The sequence below is a fragment of the Poeciliopsis prolifica genome, unplaced genomic scaffold (assembly GCF_027474105.1).
Source record: "Poeciliopsis prolifica strain line A6 unplaced genomic scaffold, Auburn_PproV2 SCAFFOLD002, whole genome shotgun sequence".
In the NCBI taxonomy this organism is placed as follows: Eukaryota; Metazoa; Chordata; class Actinopteri; order Cyprinodontiformes; family Poeciliidae; genus Poeciliopsis; species Poeciliopsis prolifica.
The window spans coordinates 16289643-16310781 of NW_026562377.1; the positions used below are offsets into that span (position 1 = coordinate 16289643).

The 21139-nt window shown below is 41.7% G+C and overlaps 1 protein-coding gene across 3 annotated transcripts in view; it reads right to left on the reverse strand.

Moving 5' to 3' along the window:
* The window catches only part of tle2a (TLE family member 2, transcriptional corepressor a), a 46644-nt gene that overhangs the window by 2595 nt on the left and 22910 nt on the right, over nucleotides 1-21139 (reverse strand). Inside the window, exons 3-16 of one of the 3 annotated variants that reach the window (XM_055049434.1) lie at nucleotides 16436-16499; nucleotides 13225-13269; nucleotides 11202-11264; nucleotides 9371-9412; nucleotides 8577-8793; nucleotides 8191-8207; nucleotides 6863-6958; nucleotides 6373-6417; nucleotides 4611-4772; nucleotides 3598-3724; nucleotides 2659-2858; nucleotides 2215-2291; nucleotides 979-1228; nucleotides 634-881 (exon numbers count right to left, since the gene is read on the reverse strand). In XM_055049434.1, the coding sequence (XP_054905409.1) occupies nucleotides 634-881; nucleotides 979-1228; nucleotides 2215-2291; nucleotides 2659-2858; nucleotides 3598-3724; nucleotides 4611-4772; nucleotides 6373-6417; nucleotides 6863-6958; nucleotides 8191-8207; nucleotides 8577-8793; nucleotides 9371-9412; nucleotides 11202-11264; nucleotides 13225-13269; nucleotides 16436-16499 (1653 nt within the window). Of the gene's footprint in view, nucleotides 1-633; nucleotides 882-978; nucleotides 1229-2214; nucleotides 2292-2658; nucleotides 2859-3597; nucleotides 3725-4610; nucleotides 4773-6372; nucleotides 6418-6862; nucleotides 6959-8190; nucleotides 8208-8576; nucleotides 8794-9307; nucleotides 9413-11201; nucleotides 11265-13224; nucleotides 13270-16435; nucleotides 16500-21139 lie in introns of all 3 variants that reach the window. The other 2 variants (XM_055049426.1, XM_055049418.1) reach the window with 2 other exon arrangements.

Here is a 21139-nt window from a genome sequence, read left to right on the forward strand (position 1 = left end):
TTCAGAGAAACAAACGGTCATGAATATCTGTATAAATGTGTGGGATAGCTAACCTATTATGCCTTCCACATACGAGATCCGGTTACATTTTGGGCTGTCAGCATTTTAGATGCATGAGGAGATAATATCAGGTCATTTTTTTCCTGAAGCTTGTCAGTTTATAAACTAAAGGATGGGTCCTCTGGGAGCTTGTCCTGGTAGTTTCCTGTCTGTTTTATGAGCAACAGATGCTAATAGCTGCTGCACTGCATGTAGATAAACAGTTGAACATGCAGCAGCAGAAATGTCTCCTGCGGATGAGTTTATGGCTCGTCTTGTCTGGAAATTCGGTGAAAGAAGATTTAAGACTGCAATGCTAATGTGGTGAAAGAAAATTGTTCTTCGGGAGTATTTACCCCTGTTCTAATGGCAAAACCATTAATAACCTGCCAGCAACTTTCCAAATTGCACTTTATAGAGCGAAACACAAGCTCAGCTGAAAACTAGGAATCTAGCTTTTTAACAGTTGATTTTGCCAGAACTGCTGACCAGCGGCAACTTACTAAAAACTAATCTGAGCATTTCCTTAGTTTCCATCTGCTCTCCTCCTCCGACTGAAACCATTTCTGACTGATCTGTTGTTTTTGTTCCTACCTGACCAGCGTCTGGTTGTGCAGGTCCCAGACGACGATGTTGCCGTCGCTGCAGCAGGAGAAGCAGACCTTGTTGTCGGGGGAGATGGCCAGGGCGTAGCAGGCCGGGGCGGACGACGTCAGCTCCGCCTTGATGCGGGGAGTCGGCGTGGCCAGATCCCAGATGGACAGCGTGCTGGCCTCGCCTCCAACGATCAGGGTCCGACCGTCGGACAACAGCTTGCAGGAACGGATGTAGTTATCCCGATTCTGATTGGACACGGAGGGTGTGTAGTGCGTCAACTTTACGCATGATGCAATAAAGTATGCTGCTGGATTTGTCTCCCACTCTCCCATCATGTCTCACCAGACAGTCCAGCTGGGCCATGGGGCTCTTGCTTCCCGGCTGGCTGATGTCCCACACCTTGACGCAGCCTTTGCCCCCGGTGTAGACGTGGCGTGTGGAGGTGCTGATTGTGACGGCGCACACCACCTCCCCGTGGCTCAGCGTGTGGATCTGACGGGCATGACGCGGGATGCCCGGGCCCAGCAGGGCGTCGGGTGGGAACGGCACCGGCTGCATCTGGCCGTCGGCGCTCACGTGGAACGAGTAGGCGCTGGGAAGGAGGGAGGAAAGAACTGATTGAAATATGCATTTATGATCGAAACAAGAGTGATGTTTATTTGGACTGGTGTTTAACTGTGCTTATGACAAAGCAGAAAGCTAATAATATTATGTGGTTTGACAAACACTGAACCTGAAGAGTGTAGCATGCTTTTGTATTAAGCCGCCCTCTTTCAATATTCAAAACATTTTTTGCTACAAGTCTTTTATTAAATACTCTACTAGCTTAGGGAGGCAAAACAGTTTACCCAGAGTTCTTTGCAAAATACCTCAAATTTAATCATACTGATTACTGAACAACATATATCTACTTTTAAAATATTCAAAGTGCCAAATTTTCTTCTCAATCTGTCGTTCTCCCATCAACTCTGACCAGTTTCCCCGTCCCTTAGGTAGAAATGCATCTGCGAAGCATGATGCTGCCAATACTGAGCTTCACAGTGAGGAATGTGAATTCAGGGTGTTCCTGCGTTTATACTGAGATTCAGTGATCTGAAGGTGGAGTCTCTTTACTAATCTAGTAACTTCTGAAATCAACTCGCTAATTTTTTTAATTGTACTATCAAAAAAAGGGGGCTGAATGTGAACATTTCACATTCCAAGTATTTTATTTCCAGCGCTTTTAGTTTGATGATCACAAATTAAACTGCAGTTAAAATGTGCTGAAAGTTGTGGTTGTCAAGGGAGAAAATGTGAAAAAGTTCAAGCAGGACAAACACTTTTGCAAATCACCGTATTTGGTCTTTGGTAAAATCTCATTATCATCTTGAATGTGTGCTATGAGATACAATCCACATAATTTAAAAGAAAACCTGGGAGCTTTTTACAGATTCTGTCTTTCCTGCTTTTATTTGAGACTAAAAATAAGAAAAACCCATCAAACCATTGACCTGAACACTGAGCTGGACATTTCTTCTGAACTGATGGGATCACCTTTAAACCAGAGAAGATTTAAATAATTAGGAAGAGGAAACTCACGGTTTTCCTGAGGCCGACTGCAGGCTGGCCGGAAGCCCAGGGACCCTCATATGCGAGTGTGGAGACTCATAGCCCACCTGCACCAGATAAGATGCTTTAGAATAACAAACAAAAAAAAAAACTGGCTTAAGGAGAGACTAAAAAGACAGTGGTTCATAAAGAAGAGCACTAGCTCATTAAAATGAATAATACAGTGACAGTATCTGGATAAAAAGATCTGAATAAAACAAGATAATAAAAGAGCAAAGAGGTTTTTAAGAGGCAAGGTCACAGACTGCCAGATTCTTAAAGATAAATCACACTGCAGCTGCTTTTTCTTTGAAACACTCATGTCCTCTCCATAAATATCCAGATTTTTGCCCTTTCTGACAGCTTTATATGCTGAGGCACCACATATGACAGTGACACTGCAAAGACAAATTATCTGCAGCGCGCCGGCCTCACCACAGGGGACCGGCCGTAGCCCGCAGCAGCTGCAGCCGCTGCAGCCGCCGCAGCTCCGTTCATCTGAGGGGAGACCAGGTGGAGGCCGGCGCCATAGCCCCCTGCTCCGGGCAGGTCTCCGTTCACCCCCGGAGGGGGCAGGCCAAAAGCCCCCGGAGGGTAGGCCCCCTGCACCGCCAGGGGATTCCTTAGACCAAGAGCTGGGAGAGGAGGAGACAGAAGAGTGTTCAACGCTCTGGAAAACATTTCTGAACATATTTGTTATTGAAGGAAACAATTCAGTGTGTCAGTCATTCAGGATCCTTCTGTCTGATTTTGTCACCGCCTTGAATATAATTCAAAATCTATTAAAACGAGGCTGTGACTGACGAGCTGGGAACAAGCTGTAGGCCTGGACCACTACTGACCCCTGCTGGCCACCATGGCATCCTGCAGGGAGGCCGTACGTGGTACATCTGTGTGTATCCTCATCCTTTATGTTCTCTGATGGCACATGTAGGTGCATTGTGTATATATGCGTGCTCGCATGCATAATAGAGTGTGCAAAATTGGAGCAGACACCAACAAGCGATGTGTGAAAAAAAAGAAAAAAGAAAAAGAAACAGTGGAATCTAGATGGAGGCTCATTATGAAGCGGCTCACAGTCACAGTCCATCACCTCTCCTAATCCTTCCATTTAAAAAGTGAAGCACGCTGAATATTTCTGCCCACAGCTGCTTATTAAGTCCAGATGGTGGTCGGTGGTGAGGAGCGAGCCGACGCTCATACCAACTACTGCAGCCCGGCTTTGACTGACGCAGCAAGGAAAAGGGTCACTGCAGGCTGAAGTGCAAAAGTGAAATCCTATTCTAATTGATCTGTTGAGTGCAGACTGTTAATTACAGAGCTACACAGTTAGCATTAAAGCTAAGGAATGGTTAAACATAGAGACATGAGTACCAAGTGGGTCGACGCCGGGCTTTCCTGGCACCGGTCTGAACTGTGGGGGGCCACTCGGCCCAGGGGTGTTGGACTCCTGAGACATAGGGGTCCCCGGCTTCATGCCAGGGGTGCTCGATTTCTCTCTCTGGAGGACAGAAAAGGAGACAAAGGCAGAGATGTGATGGCAGGTAATTCACTACAGAACATTCATTCATTATATTCAGTCATTCAATACAAAATATTTTTTGTGAACATGACGGAATAAGAGAAAAATGCTTTCAGTGCAGCAGCATCTACTCTCACAGACATTTTTAGAGAGAAAGTGTCTCTAAAAATGTGATGTTAATATATTTGTTCAGTGGATGATTAACAAAACAGTTTATTGCTTAACAAAATCACAAGTGGTTAAATTATTGATTCCCCTTAAAATTCATTGAGCCTCACTATTATCATGCAGCCAGTGCAGACTGGATTTGGCCTACGTTTTAGTTTTGCTTTTCAAACCTTTTCAGTGTCAAAAACACAAATTAACACTGGATAATTATCAGGTACTGAAAGTAGAAACTGTCTCAAAGAGGCAAAAGCACTGCACTCTTGTGTTGATGCACAAATGTCCATACAAATCTTGTACATTTTCTCTTTTAAATTGCTTAATTCAGCTACACATTTGTTTTGTTTTCTTTTTGTTTTCTGAGTATTTTATTTTTAGAATAACTGCATTTTACAGGGATCTGTGTATAAAAGGAAAACACAAAATAATTCACTCACCGGTAGAAAGACCGAGAAGGCAAATGAATTACAAAATATAACCCACAATGATAAAATGGCAACACAATCGCTGAGGGATGGCTGGACAGTTGTAGCAAAATAAGTGAGAAACTACTGATCCTGAACAAAACGGCAAAATAACAGTGTGGCAGCGTGAAAAAGCGATGTGCTCAGAAAGCAACACTTTACGAGTAGCTGCACATGTGAATGTGGTATTACGGAGAAACACGGAGATTTGATGGACAGCACATATTTCCATCTACCTGTGGGGGATCTTTGCCTCGGGAGGGAGACGGAGCGCTGCTTGATGAAGCCAGGGAGGTGGGGCTGGCCTGTGGGGGCCCTTCCTTACGGGACGGGGGGATCTTGTCTAAACCGTTCTCCCTTGATGAGTACGACTGCACGCTGCGGGGGGACGATGGGTCCTGAATGCAAAATGCAACAATGTATTAAATATGACAAAAAGAAGAAAAGACGTATCTCCGGTTTCATTTTTTTATATAGTTGACATTTATCCGGTTTTGAAATTGTTTTGCTTTGCTCCATTTTTTGTCGGGGTCGTTCCACTGCGCTTTGAGTAAAGACTAAACGATGCGGCTAACGTTTGTGTTTTGCTTTAAACAAGACTCATGTTTAAAGTTTAGGAATTTCATCATAATCTTTAAAGAAAATGCTCTCTTTGAAGAAAAACCAACTAACAAACTGTGAATGAGATTCTTTACTTCACTGAAGCCGCTTGTTTAGGATTTAACACATTTTCTAAAACATTTTGAGGCAGCTGGAGATTTTGAAGTCCTGAGAAAAACTTTCATAAGTTACCTCAAAAATATAGCAGCTCTAATTAACCTGGACTCATACATGTTTGACTGTCCATTAACACACATATCACAGGTAGCTTAGAGGAAGATGTGATGTCTTTCACTACATCTGTCTACATCCTGCAGTTACAGATGTGGACAGAATTGCCTGCTGACAATTCACTGATGTCCATCCTGACATGATCTTCCAGAGCATTTCACTACAAGATAGGAGGTTTAGACTGAAACTATGACCTGAGCTCAAACCCTTTCCATTTAATGGAGGCTGTTTAGATTGCATATCAGCCTGAACAAAATCTCCAAGTATCCTAAAAGGACTTTAAGCCTCAGTGGATGCTGAACATTCTACCATCAAAATTGCATTTTTTTTTTTCCAGCGTCAAACTTCTAGACCTTTTTTTTTTTTTTTTGTAGTTTAAAAAAAAAGTCTTGAATACAGGATTCACAAAAGAAAAAAAAAAAAAAAAAAAATAAAGCTTTTACTGATTTTTGGCATTTGGGCAAACAGAGTGAACTTTTTCAAACCTGTAACTTGTGTTAGTAATCGAGATTTGAGTGTCCTTCATAAATCATATTTCTTTGATTTAAGTTTTTGTCTGATTTTTAGAAATTACTAAAACCTGAACTTTTATTGCAGGTTTTAGTAACTTCAGATTCAACCTGAATCTTTAGTTGTCACGAGTCCAAAAAGAAGTGAAAATCATGTTCAGTCAGAAATTGAAAAACCTAATTTCAGACAGAATGGACGTTAGAACAGAAGTGTGTCTTGCCAAATCAGAGATAAATGTAATAAAAATACATATTAAAGTAAAAAGCACAAAATTCATTGTTACTTGATTTTCAAGACTTTGAAAAGCTAATCAGAAAAATTCCTCTTTTCAAGACATTTCAAAGCAGAGTAAAATGTTGCCTTTATTCTATTATCCGTTTGTGCAAACGTGAAAACTGTATTTTTCAGGATTGTACATGTATGTTTAATTAATTATTATTATTATTATTTTTTTTTAAACACCGCAGGCTGCTTGAACTGCAGCTCGGATTGTGCACCTGTATGCGTTGAGGATGTGTGTGCATCTAAATGAGGTCAGGCAGAAGCAGAGGCGGGCATCATTATTCCTATTCATGTGATTCTGCTGGCTGTGTTTACACGTTGCATGCTGATGAAAGCGGTCAAGTGAAGCAAACAGGCCGGTGGCCGCCTACTAACCTCATCCACCACCAAGTTATCATCGCTCTTATCCGCATCGCTGCCCTGCGAGAGAAAAGGGCGTGATAATAAAAATAAATAAATAAAAAATACACTCCTGGGTTACCTGCTGTATGTAGAGAGCATAGACAAACAAACTTGACAGGAAGTAAAGATAAGCAACAAGCAGTACAAATGTAAACGACCCTCATACTATTTTAACAGTGTACAGTAAATAAGTCTCAAATCAATGACTTTCTACTTTCGAGCAACGCAATTGGCTAAAACTCACTCGACTATGTGATCTTACACAGTTGCTCCAAGAAAACAGTACAGAGAGTCAGAACTGTAAATATTTTAGATAGAAAGAGGGCAGTTCCCTAAAGTCTGCTGGTCTTCCACTGCACAAAGACACCGTGTCTTTTATCTGACTCGAATTGGAGGAGTTCGGTGAAACTTTCCTGCAGTTACTCAAACATTTAAGAGTGTTATGAGAGGAGAGTGTCCTCACATAGTCTGTCATAAACTCCTTCTCTTCAGCTTTCCTCTTCTTGCCGTTGCTGAGGTAGTCTGTCGGGCGACCCTTGTCCCCATTGGAGAGGGAGCTCTGCAGAGAGGGGAGGGTTAAAAGGGCAAAAAGAGTGAGCGTTTGTACACGAGGGGATGGAGGATGCAGAGGAGGAATTATATAGAGGAGGAGATGAAGTAAGGAAATAAAGAGGAGTAGGAGAAAGGGCGTGAGGGTGGAAAGGAGGAAGAGGGTAATAATGAGGTGAGGGGGAGTGCATAAATCATGTCAGGCTCATGAGCTGCAGAGATGAATGTGAAAGAATATCAGGCTGCATCGAATGGCCGGCCCACTGAGGGAAGCAGCAGGAGGCAGAGTTTTCTTAACGGCAGAGCAAAAGATGGGAGAGGGAGCGAGCTAAAGTCAAACGCTGAAAACAAATGTGAGCATATTGTGGAATAACATCGCTCCAAACAGGAACGTTTCAAAACACGGTGAAAGAAACAGTGTTTTTAATTTTACCCGACTGGTTTTAGATTATATTTTTTCACACTTTGTTAGATTAATTTGTGCAAATTATAGTATCTAACTCCTCAACTATAGAAATCAAGTTGTTTTCTATAGTTGAAAAGCAACTATGGAAAATACGCAAAGATGGAAATGCAAAAAAATGTAATAAAAAAATGCAATTTTGAGAGTTAAATTTAAAGCCTAAATGGAGAAAAAAAGAAGAAATGTAACTTTTAAATTGTATAATATAAAAGCTTATTTAAGGGAACAAAAATATTCTATTTCCTAAAATATTTTTGACCCTTTGTCATGCTACCATAAACATCTACGTGACAGACCAATAAGAAGTTGTGTATGATTACAAAGCAGAAGAAATGTGAAATATGGCTTTGTGTTGTTAAATATTTATCCTCCTCAAAAAATTCCACTACCACCAATTATCTTAAGATGATGGTTAATTTGTGAATAAAAACTATTGGTGTGAAAATGAGCAATATAAGCAACAATTTCACTAAACGTTGAGTTGTTCCATCACATAAAATTCCCATAAACTGAATTTTTAGTTTAATGTGACAAAATATGGAAAGGTTCAAGGACTTTAAACATGTTTCTGAGGCAATGTAATGAATTTTTAAATCAACTTTTCGTCTAACATTTTATAGATATAAACAGGGGTGGCATTTTAGCTCTTTAACTCCTGCATTTGTGGAAAGAGTTCCTTAATTTAAGACAGGATTCCCACAATGAACATTAGTGGAACAAAATGGTGGGAAGGTAGGATAGTGCTTCATTAGTGAGGTAGAGGTGTAATTTCCACTCACTGGTCCGGCTTCCCGGTCTGATCAGGTGAGGAATAAATTGTCCCAACACATCCAGGAAGCGAGCAGCAACGCAGCAAGGCCGAAAAAGGACAAAGAAATGCACATAATCATAAAGTTATTCACCGTAACTTCATACAATGTGCAGAAGTATCCCCAAGGAGTATTATTACCAGCAACTATGTCTATGCCCTGAGAGCACTCCAAAGGAAAAATCAATCAGAATCCAACCACGCCAAGATTTAATGCTTACTCTCCTCCTACATCAGCATTGTGTTCTTCTTTTCTTTCTTTTTTTTTTGCTGTCTGGCTCCTGCCTGAACATTGGACTCATCAACCCTCTAAGCTCTGCAACACAAAAAGAACGTCATGCCTCATTTAAAGAGTACCTCTGTGGTGCTCTGCTGCAGCAGCGGAGGCTGCCGCCGCTGCCTCCAGGTGTGCCCTCTCATCTTTGGCTGCAAGCTGGGCCCCCAAAGCCCCGGAAAGGGCAAGCAGGCCGGACCCTCCGCCGAGTGCCAGACCGGGGTGGGGGAGTCCTGATGGGTGTGGGCCGACTGGCAAACCCTGGGCGTGCTGGGAGAGGTGCTGGGCCTGAAGCTGCTGCTGCACATGGGAAAATGAATACAAACCCAGAGAGCAAGAGAAAAAGAAAAGACGAGAGAAACTTGGGTGACTTACAAGGAGTGGAGGAAGTGGTTTCACTGGAAGTAATTAAGAAGAAGAAAAGGAGGAAGGAGGAGGAGGGAACTAATTGCTGCGATGTGCACATAAGGAGAAATGCCAAGGTCAAAGCAGTGGCACAATTAACAGCCCTGTGGTGAAAATTTTGATTAAAGTTTTGAAATAAATCAAAAGGAGAAATGTTTCAATGTTCGCGAAAATGCCAGCAAACATTTAAATTGATTTATTTTGGTAGCATTCATGTTTCTTGAACTGATGCTTAAGTGTGGTCTGAAATCAAATCTCCGTTTTTGATAAACACAGTTTGAAAACGAATAATGAGCCGATGAAGTCAGCGCATTTTAAAATGCACCACATGCCAACAGGTTGGCTTGTGCTACAAAACGGAAAAGAAAAAAAGGAGGAAAAATAAAATATGGGAGTATAAGGTACACACGCTCTGAGGCAGAGGGGGGAGCCCACGTACCCCTATCGAAGCATTTAGCTCCCCCATGGTCACCTGTTTGGCGCGCTCCATGGCCTGGACCACCTGCTGCTGGTGCTGCGGATCAAACCAGAACATCAACCAGTCAACTTACAGTCCTTAACTTTACATAAAAACAGGAGCATTTACACAAATCAAGACATCATCAAAATGATCATTAATTTCAGAAGTCCAATTCAAAAAGTAAAGCTTCTTTATAAACTCATAACAAGCAGCACAAAATTCCAGTCCTCATTCTGTTGATTTTTAAGACTTTCAGCTAATTAAAACCCAAGAATAGGAATAACTCTTGACTAATTAAAAGTCAAATGTCTTTAACACAAAAAACTTCTGCCCATATTATGTCTTAAGCAATCAAGGAGATGGTTTATCTTTCTTTAAGAGAGTTAATTACAACAAGCTGGCTGTTCACAAAGACCATTCATGGAAAGTTAAATGGAAGGAAAAAGTATGGCAGAAAAACATTTTTGGGCAACATGAACCCAGTTTGAAGGATTATGAAGCAAAGCATATGAAAGAGCTTAAGGTTAGATTCACATGACATGAAAAAAAAGTTCCAGTTTGTTCTTCAGCAAACAGACGTAACCACGACATGGACTAGGACAACAGCGCTCCTCCTGGTAAACCTATCATTGGAAATCAGAAGCATCTTAGAGAAGATATGGAGATGTGAGTGTGTGTTCCCCATTCGGTGGAAAGTTCAAAAGAAGTTAAAATTCTTAATTTTACACAAAAGCAAACCTTGCATTTAATTTCTTCTGGAGGAAAAATGCAAAGGAATAGAGTTTACGTTGCTTTTGGTGCAGTGTAAAGTTTCCACATCATTTCATCTGCTGGTGTCAGTCCACTCTGTTTTATCAAGCACAAAGTCAACTCAGCCATCGACCAGGAAACTTTAGAGAATATCACACTTCCATCAGCCAGCTGGTTTTATCGAGGTGCTGATTTTATTTTCCAGCAGTGGCTGGTACCCACCCTAAACACACACACACACACACACACACACACACACACACACACACACACACACACACACACACACACACACACACACACACACACACACACACACACACACACACACACACACACACACACGCACCCTGGTACCAGAAGTTGGTTAGATACCTGGGTCTTCCCGTTTCTGGTTGGCCAGCAAACTGATCCGACCTGAACCCCATAGAGAATCTATGGAGTAAGATGAACACCAAACCCAAGGATTCGGACAGGCCGCGATTAAACCTGAGCTTCCTGAACGCCTCAGCAGAGATACAGGCTGATCACATCCACGTTACGCAGCACCATTGCAGTAATTCATAAAAAGGAATCCCAAATGTGTACCGACTCTGTATTAGATTTATTTAGACCAATTTTTCTGTACATCAACCTTTACTGCTCTTAAGGATGACTATAATTCCATTTGAAAATAAAATGGGGTTTTACTGCAATTTGCTTTGAGCCATAATTTCTAAAATGAACAGAAATAGATGCTTGAAGCGCTGCGTTTAATGAACATACCCAAGTTTCACTTTTTCATCTGATTTACTGAACCTTTAAATTTATTGAGATGTGCCTCAATGACCACATGACAACTTGGACAATTGGTGTAAAATGAAACCCTTCAAGAAGCATCTTTTCTTAAAAAATACTGCCCTTTGGTCTAAATGGAAGCACACCGGTCTGTCATGTCCATCTGCAGCTCTGTCTGTGTGTGTGTGTGTGTGTGTCTGACAGGTATTGATAAATGTGGGCATGGCCACTTTTGTGTGGGTTCCTGTCACAAAGTAGAGACGGAGAACTGAATGCAGAGTGTCTGCATGTCCATGTGTGTGTGTATGTGTCCCACCTCCTGCGTCAGAAAGGGGATGAGCTGAGCACATATCACGTTCAACCGCTTGGCAATCTCTGTCTGAAAGAGCAGAAAAAAATAAAAAGATACTGTCACTTTGATGAATAAACACACAAACAATCACACCGCCAAGACCCGAGAATGTACACAAAGAAACGCGCACACACACATGCAGACATGAAGGTTACGTGCACACACAGAGTTTTGGCCTGCTTCTCCCAGGGCCGGAGTGGTAAATATTTCAGCTGCTTACATCTGGTCCATGCAAATGGAAACTCTGCCAGAGAGTTTGGCTAAAATATTCATGGACAGCATCTGCTGTGGCCACAACCAGCCCACACAGAGAGAGAGAGAGAGTGTGTGTGTGTGTGTGTGTATGCACAAAGACAAGAAGAAAAGATACAACAAACCCCATCTTGTGTGTGTGTGTGTGTGTGTGTGTCTCTGCAAATCTGTTTTGTCTCTGTGTGTTTGTATTTACGCATGTACAGTTTTGTGAGTGTGTGTTCCCCATTTGGTGGAAGGTTTTTGGGTTTGAAGGTCTCTTCTTTGTGCTGTGTCTGCCAGGATACACTCTAAACCATCGCCAGCAGCAAACTTTTCCTCCATTATCCCTCCATTTATCCATTCTTCCTTACCAGCCGGACGGTAATCAGTGTGATGTACACTGTGGTGTTAGCTCTGACACACACCAGCGTGTTTGGTGGCTGGTCCAACGAGGCCGTTAGGCCCAGTAATGATATGCATGCAGAGATCATGACAGCATCATTATGGCTGCAGGCTGTTTATCTTGTTGACAGCAGCTACTCTTTGAAGTGTGTGTTTGTGTGTGGGAGAATGCATGTACATTTCCACCTCCACACAACGCACACCCTCAGCCTCCCTTCTCTTAAGTGATTTATTGATGCTGGACTGAACTTCTCCCCTTCCTCTACCTCCCCCTCCCCCCACTTCTTTTTTCCTTACGTTCCTCTCTCATTGCTCTGACTAGCCTCATCTCTCCCCATTGGACTTCCAACCCCTGCCCTTCTTCCCTCCATGCTCTGAATCCATCACCCCTTCTTCCCCCCAAAAGCCTCCCACCCCCAGGGAGACACAATGATTTCTTGTTAGAGAACTTCAGCTACTAAATGGCATCTTCAGGAGAGGGGGAGAAAACAGAGAGAACATGAGCAATCTACAGGAGGAGAATAGAAGGGTAGGATGAAATGGGAGAGGGGAAATGAAAAGAGGGGGCGGAGGAGAGAAAAGAGGAGGAATGGGGGCACAGTGGGTTGAGGAAATGACTGTCGAAGGACGGATGTGGGATGAAGGGGAGAAATGGAGAAAAGAGAAACAGAAGAAAGGCAGAGGAGGTGGGGGGAAATTCAGACTGGGTGGAGGCGGGAGGAGGAGAAAGGCAGCAGTGGCGGCACGTCAAAAGAGAAGCGATTGAGATGGCGAAATGAAGAAAGGGAGTGGAGAAAGATAGAGAGTAGACAGCAGGAAGGCAGTGACCTGATTTAAAGTGAAATTCAGCATGGACTGAATGTCTGCGAAGGAGGCCGAGGTGGAGGAGGGGATGCAGACAAACAGGAGACAGAGAAATCAATGAAGCAATGGAGAGGAGAAGAGACATGGATAGTGTAAATGATAATATTAAAAAAGGAGAGATCAAGAAATAACAGCATTAAGAAAAAAGCCAGAAAGACAGTGGGGGAAAGGAGCAGTGCAGGAATGACAGGAGAAACAAACAGGGATTAATGATGGGCAAGAGGGAAGGGCAGAACTCTTTTGCTGCGGTGGAGAAATGAATTCTGTTTGTGGATCTTATTAACGCCTCCGCAGTGCAAACATGCTCTAGAAGTCCATCAGAAACCCGAGATTAGCAGTAGAGAAAGAAAAACAGACTTTTTGAAAAAAAAAGAAAAAAACAAGAGTCAGCGCAGAGAAGGATGTCAGTCAAAGGATGAAAGAAACCAGAAAAAAAAAAAAGTTTTAGGAGAAACAGAGCAAAGCAGCAGACCAGGAGATGACTCACCTGTTTGTGCATTTCGATGTTAAGGCCGTAGGACATTTCATAATACTGAAACAAAAAGAAGATTAGGAGAAGATCATAATTTTACAAAATAAAGAATAGGACTGAAATAATTGTGCTGAATGGCTTTTAGATATGAAGTGGTGATTCTTCATTTACTAAGCAAACAAAGATGCCTACAGTTTCAACTTTCTAGTATAAAATGGCAATAAAACAGAGTTTAAGATATTGTTTTATTACCAAAAGCTTAGATGAAAAGCCCAAGATTAACAATGAATCCTCAACATAGTTTTAAACTGTCACAGTAAAACATGTTCCCAGCAGAGCATTACTCCAAAGATGTGCTCAAGTACCATTTAATCTTTACCAATATGATAGTTGTTTTGTGCATCATATTGTGCAGTTATCGCTGCACAATATCTCGATTTGCAAGCATCGCTAAAATTGCAATATGCATCATAAAAGACTGCTGTGATGCAATATCTAGTAGGCTAATATGTGTTAAGGGTCTACATACAATATAAACTATGCAAGTCAGAGGGGAGTAGGCTGAAGAGCAAATAGTCTGCTGATGTTTCTGCTATGATAACCAAGCTGCATTTTTGTGATGTTGCATTAGATACAAACATTTTATGAGCACAATTGTGCAGCAGACAGGAATAGGACAGATGCAAAGGAAAACAAATTAGACTTTAACAACCTCACCGCCAGCACAAGTAACAGAACACTTTGCGTCTGCAATCCCAAAATAACAAAAAATAAATAAATAAATCACTATGAAGAAAAACAGGTGAGTGCTCATTTCTACAAACCTTTATTAGGGTTACCCATAAAACAACAGCATATTCAGGAAAGAGGGATTTTGTGCTTTGCATAAGTCTGTCTTTAATGATCAAATCCAAAAACGCTCCAAATAAAACTGCAGAGAAACAATTGAAACTAGCGGAAACTTTTTGCTGCCAGAATCATCCGACTGTAAACACATGCACTCTGAGGTGCCGTATGTCGCTAAAAGCACATTGCCACTAATTTAACCTCGACTGTTGAAGTCAGAGGCACTGAAGCAACTCTAGTGTCACTTCAATCCAAGCCAGAAATACAAATTGATTGAAATTGTGGCTGGACGAACTGCAGCGATAATCAAGTCTAATGTGAGCCTCTGGATCGCTGCTTTTATCTCAAAGCATGAGGAGATGCGAGACACGCCAGAGGAGATGAATGCCACGGAGATGGCCGAGGATGCCCCTCTTCCCTCAGAGATGGACAAAAAGGAGAACATTTTAAAGTCAGATGCTTTGAAAAGTGACAGGCTGACATTTGCTTTTCAGTGCGGCTGGTAGTGGGGAGAGGAGATTGGCAGTGGAGCAGCCAAAACAGGCTGGCAGGCTGGAAGAGGAGATGGCAGGGGTCCCCTGTCTCCAGATATTTCTCCTGGCAGTCAGCATTCATATGCGTGTGCGCGAGTGCAGGTGTGTGCGTGAGTGTTTGTGTTTCAAGCACAAGTCTACAACTGTGTGGGCGTGTTCACCTATGTGCTTTGCATGCTTTGGTGCGAGCATGTTTTAAATCGAGCCATGCGAGTGAGCGCACACTCCTCTGTCTGCGTGTGTTTGCCTCTAAGCCTCCATAAAAGATGCCTTCCCTGGCAGCTCCACCTAGCAGCTCTTTGCCAAGTTTCGCCTGTTGCTTAGCAACATCCAAACTACTCCAAATCATCAGCCGGCGAAAAAGAGCCGATGCCAGCTACCATCTCCTCCCCCTCACAAGCTTAGACTCTGTGCCAGAATTGCCACATAGCTGTTTTTTTGGAACAGCAGGTTCTGGGCAGCTCACACTCTGTCAGCTGTGCCGCTTGTTGGCTCTGATCACAAGTAAATCAAGACTTGGCATGGCGAGGGCAGGGGGGGATGGCAGACTTAAAAATCAAAGACGGACCAAGGGTTTTGGCCCCTTATTCATACAGAAAAAAATAATCTGCTGTTGGAGTGCATGTCAGAATATTTATTCTTTTGTGTATTTTTTCCCTATGATTTCATGACATTGTTCTGGAAAACTTGAGCTCCATAATTGTGGCAACAGTGCAAATCAACCCGAGTGAAAACTTGTCATCTATAAAATGTAATACATGGAAAATAATTAGATATCAATAATAAAGAACAACATAATTCAGAATGTGAAAATATTGAGGAGCTGCCGATTCCTTGTATTATTGTACTTCTTCTCATTTTATGAGAACTTGTTGCCTTATCGCTTTTAAAAGCATGGACTGCAGACTCCATGTGAGCCATGCATGAACACATTGAAACTGGCTTGTTTGAACTTAGTGCAGCTCTTGTTCCAGTGCTGTGGGTCCCAACCTCTTTATCCGACAGCAGTAAGAGCAACAAACTTCGAGGAACTAATCCATGCATGCGTGCAATACTAAGAACGACAACTCATTTTAGAAGAAGCAACACATAACATGTACTTTAACACACCTTTTTACAGTACTAAAAACCAAAGACTTATGTGCTTCTCTCATAAGTGTTTTAGTCCTTCCAGGAAAAACAATATGTGTCAGAATTTAAACTCAGAGCTGGTGCCTCTGAAGCTGTTTTCTTCTAACTCTTATTTAGTTGACTGGAAGCCAAAAAGTTTAAGAGACACTTTTTGCATTGCACGCATACTGTTAATGTTGTAGTTTTTACCATTGTAAAGATTCAATGCAGCTCTAGATGGGATTATTATAACACACACACACATGCATGGACACAAACCTTAAGTGATGGCGTGCTGACCAACTTCAGGGAAATTTCTTTATTCGACAAATTACCAATCAAATTTTAAAATCTTGCTGCTACATCATTCATTAGTTCATCTATAAAAAATAAATTCTAGAAAATAAACCTTCACACATGCAATAACAAAGATTCACATTTTTCTTGCCAGATAGTAACATTGTGGATTATGATTACATTTTTAAAAAATGGTTAGAACTACTACTGCTGCTGCTCTGATATTATGTGGAATAATCTCTTGAAACAAAGTAAAACTGCTCTGAATGTTGGATCCTAACTTTGATTTTGTCTGATAAGCAGACAAAATAATTGCATGTACATGCGTTTTTCAGTTTGAAATTTCAATCTCTTTTTTTTTTTCTTTGGCTATGTGGCAAACACTTGAAAGCGATTTCTGTGACTTGGCACTGCGTTTGTTTTTGGAAGAGGCGTCTCACCATAACGTAGTGTCTTTGGATCTCCGTCTTCTCCGTGGCCAATTTCTCACACTCCAGTTTCAAACTGCAACAGAGGAGAGCAGAAAACAAACTGTTTGGTGTATCATCCTCCGAATAAAAATACACAATGCAATTAGCGACATAACAAATTAGTCCTCCAGCCCTATTCTCATCCCCTCCCCTTTCCACTTCTGTCCTTTCATCGCTCACTAGGGAGGAGGGAGCAGGGTGACTGGAGTGCTGACAGCCCATTATCACCTCAGAGCAGAGCAGAAATAGACAAAGTCACGCTTGGAGCCTGAAACACAGCCAAGACTGCAGGGAGTTCACATCCAAGGTGTCTCTTTGCTCCTCGCACTTCCTCCCTCTCTCTGGACAACTTTCAGTACATCCATGGACCTTCTTTCCCATTTGACTGCTTTCCTAATTATCTGCAAACCCTTCTGTCTTAAGTGTCAATTTGCTCCTCATTCACATTGAATTTTTAATTAAAGTTGTAACTTCAGCATTAAGTGGAGCAAATAAGAAAATCAGAGAAGAAAATCTTTGTTTTTCTTTCTTCCATCCTGCAAAAACTAGACCCACAGCTAGGGGTTTCCAGATCCAGACCCATAACTTCGTCTCTTCTATGTTTTGTGCTCATTCTCCCTCAAAAATAATTCTCTGCTGCACCCCACCTCTAAGCTCCCTCCCAAGCAAGCCAGTACATTTGGGCCCTTGGCAGTTTACACCAACTTGTTTGCAGGTAGCAGATTGATTGATTATGTGGGGGTAAGTAACAGGAGGGTGGGGGTGTGGGGGAGGGGTTGGTTGTTGTTGCGGAGAGGTGGGACACTGGAGGTGGGTGGAAAGAGGGTCGTTTGGTGGGAGAAAATTAGAATATGATTAATACCGCAACATTACCCCCAGTCGCAACAGGTAATAACGTCCCCGTCCGCTCCCTTCCACTAGTGCCGCGTGCGCACACGCTCATAATTGACTCATTTATCATTGCCAGCCAGTTGAGCAGACAAGGGAGGTGAGGGAGAGAAGCAGGACGACAAGTAAGGAGGAGGTGGTGGAAGAAGTATTGCGTGGATTAAACCCCTCACCCGCTCTCCAGATTTTATTACAGTGGAATTGGCTCTCGGCAGGATTTTCTCACAGCTGAGCTGAAAACTGGTGAAACTGTTTGTGTGGAGCTACCAGTTTCTTTCTTTTTTTTTTCTCAATTTATAACATTAAAAAACTTGAAACGCTTTAACTACTTCACATATTGAGCACACACTGTTCTCCATCTAAATAATGCAAAAGTTAAAAATATTTAAGACGACAACTTGCTTATGTTACTTAATATTTTAGTACACTTAATTTTTCCACAAATTAGATCCAAGGTAGAGAAAACTTCACATTTAGAAATGCACAGAGAAACCAGGTGTTTCTCCATGCTGAGATTAGGGCTGGATGATATGACTGAGAGACGTAAATGGTAAATGGCTTGTGCTTCTTAGCAGGTTCTTTGAAGCCCAGAGTGTTTTACACTACATTCACGTGGCAGACAAGGGAGGTGAGGGAGAGAAGCAGTAGCTACTATTCAGCTACTACTGAATAGTAGCCACAGCCGGGGCAGTCTGAGAAGTGAGACTGCTATGCACTAGAGCCACCTGATCCTCTGACCACCACCAGCAGCAGCAGGCAAGGCGGGTGAAGTGTCTTGTCTAGAGACAAATCAACACAGGGAATCAAACCAGAAACCCTCTGATTGTGGGACAAATTACCACTGTCTCCACCGTTGTCCCATGTATCACAATATAAAGTGTTCGACAGATAATTATTGATTAGACAGAAGTGTTAGTTTGTCCAGTTTCCTGATGAGCTGATGTACTCATTCACTCACCATTATTTTATTTTTAAGCAGTTATGAGACACGGAGGTAAAACCTGAAACTGCTGCTGCACTAGTTACTCAACATGTTGTTGCTTCACCACCAAAGAGAAGGCTAGTTAGTTGATGCCACTGACCTAGCTTAGCTGGCCATGAGAAGTTGAGAAGTTCCTCCATCTACATCCCCCAGAATGCTGTGAGGTTCTGGATCAGAGTTCAGTGAAATTAATGAACTTTGTATCACATTTTCTATTGATATTGATCACGTATTCATCACGATATATTACTTATTGCTGAGCCCTAGCCGAGATGATACTGTAGGTTGTTTTAACTGTCCTTAAAACATGACTTTTAATGCTCAGAATGCATTTGGTTTGGCTAAAGCTCTTATTGTGAAGGTCTACCCTACTGAGCTGTAAAGTGGGGCTACTGACCCCTTTATTTTTGACTGTCCTGCCAAGTATAGACACCATGATTTTAATGATTGTAGTGCAACAGTTCTAACCACCTGCTAACGACATACAAAACAGAACCTTCTACATCCAACTAAATAATAACTTAGTCACCAGATAGCTAGCTGCCAGAGCAGAGGACCACTTTTTAGTTTCTCTCACTACCATTATAATTAACAGGATTATTTTAACTAATTTTAACTAGTTTATGAAGCAGAATGAAAAGAAGAAAAACCAAACTAAAGTGTCTGAGCAGCAACACAGAATTAAAATGAATAGAATGTGTTTTATAAATGGAACTGAGCTCTATGCTTTGGCAGATTGTCAACACTTTGTATTATTGTTAACCTTTCTTCACAAAACCATAGTACAACAAAGTTGCTCTGTTTTATCGTTTTGTCTAGCATGGCAAAAGCTGCATTTGGAAATGCTGACAGAATGTTTTTGGAAATCTCTGATACAGAAAGTTTCTGCATCCTCAAGAACATGCACACACACTCTCATGCACATTTAAAATGTCCAATGTCAAAACCTACTTGACTCAGCACATTTAGTTTGTGGCTAATAAATCCTAACACGAGTCATAGACAGAAAATCTCTCTTACAACTTAAACATTTGCGTTTGGCACTGGACTCCAGCTTTAAAAAGCTGCACTGCTAATGTATAGACATCCACCCACAGTCTGACAGCTCTTCTGCTTAGGAAAAGACCTGCAGGTTGCACTAAGAAAGCAGTAACCTTTTCTCACAAAATGGACTTCAAGGAATGAAATTACAGTGCGAGTGTGTAACCATTATGTGACTGTGGGAGCACAAAAGAGTTAGATGGAGGGAGTAAATGAAGGAGAGAGAGGAGGAGAGAAGCAAGCAGAAAGTAGGTATTTCTTGTTGTAGTGATTGCTGTAATAATTAGTGTTTGGCAGAGCACCGTTTACTGAGAGGAGGGAGAGAAGTTCCAGAGGACGAACAGAAAGACGGCAAATAGGGGATGAAACTAGACTGAATGAGCGCGCAGGACAAAGACAAGAGTAGATATGACATGAGTGTGTGTGTCTGTGGTAAGCTTGGACGTTCCAATCTTTCACTGGCGGTGACAGGAGATAAGATGATCAGCTGAATGTGCTACAAATCTGCAGGAAGCCAGACAGCTCTGTCAGTACCGCACAGCAACTACACACACACGCACACACACACACACACACACACACACACACACACACACACACACACACACACACACACACACACACACACACACACACACACACACACACACACACACACACACACACACTATGGGAGCATCAACAAATGCATGCGGATAGTTGCACAAAAGCATCATGCAGAATATATACACAAGCACATAGAAACTGTGCAAAAATTAGAATATATCAAGTATATATAGAGCCAAATAGACAGAGAGCTGCTAAATAAACAGCAGAGAACACCCACATGCATTAATGAAAGCCTGCAGGCAGAAGCAGCCAATTCTATTCCTTTAGTAAAATTTAGCAAACTTTTAAAATGGTGCATTCACAATTGGAAAGAGAGATCCCATGTTAATTTGAAAAATCATTTATTTCATTTTCGTAAAGGGAATTTTCTATATCAGCACGTTTATCTGGCATAAATAGTTGGACAGTATAAAGGAAAACAGGAGCCTATAAGTGGTGTTGCAGTCAAAACCACCTAAGCCAAGATCAAGTTAACACCCAGATAAAACCAAGACTTTAATGTGGCTCAGCAAACCAATAAGATTATTTTCAAGACACTTCTTTAAATCACACATTTTTGTTGATTTTTATTTTATTTTTTTAAGAAACTCTGCCTATTTTAACTCAAGAGCAAGCCGGGGTCCAGACTAATTGGTCATCTAACTTTTCACTCAGGTGCACTGTAACGATGTTCACTTTATGTAAGCAAATCTCAACTAAATGCTACAAGCTAAAAACAGATAGACTAAACAACTTCGACTAAATACATCTAACTAAATAACTAAATACATCTAACTAAATACATCTAATTAAATATTAACTGAAAGGCAGAAAACTGAGCGGAGAGAAGCGAAAATGTAGGATTCAACAGCATCCTCTCTTAAATATAGTACAGAAAAAAAAACATCTTTATTTGTCCTTCATTTTCCCATAATAAGCATTTAGGTGGCAATGTTTGGCCGGGGACGGTGGGGATGTATTACATTTAAAAATTAATGGTCACATTTTATTCAATATTGTCAATATGCAAGGTTGGTATGAATAGTCGTTTGCCTCTTTTGTCAAATCTGTCAGTGTTGTGATGGACTGGCTGCCTGTCTGCATGAGCAGGTTTGAGTTTCCTACAGTTTAACCTCAAGTAAAATGCCAAGTTTTCATAATAACAGTATTCATAC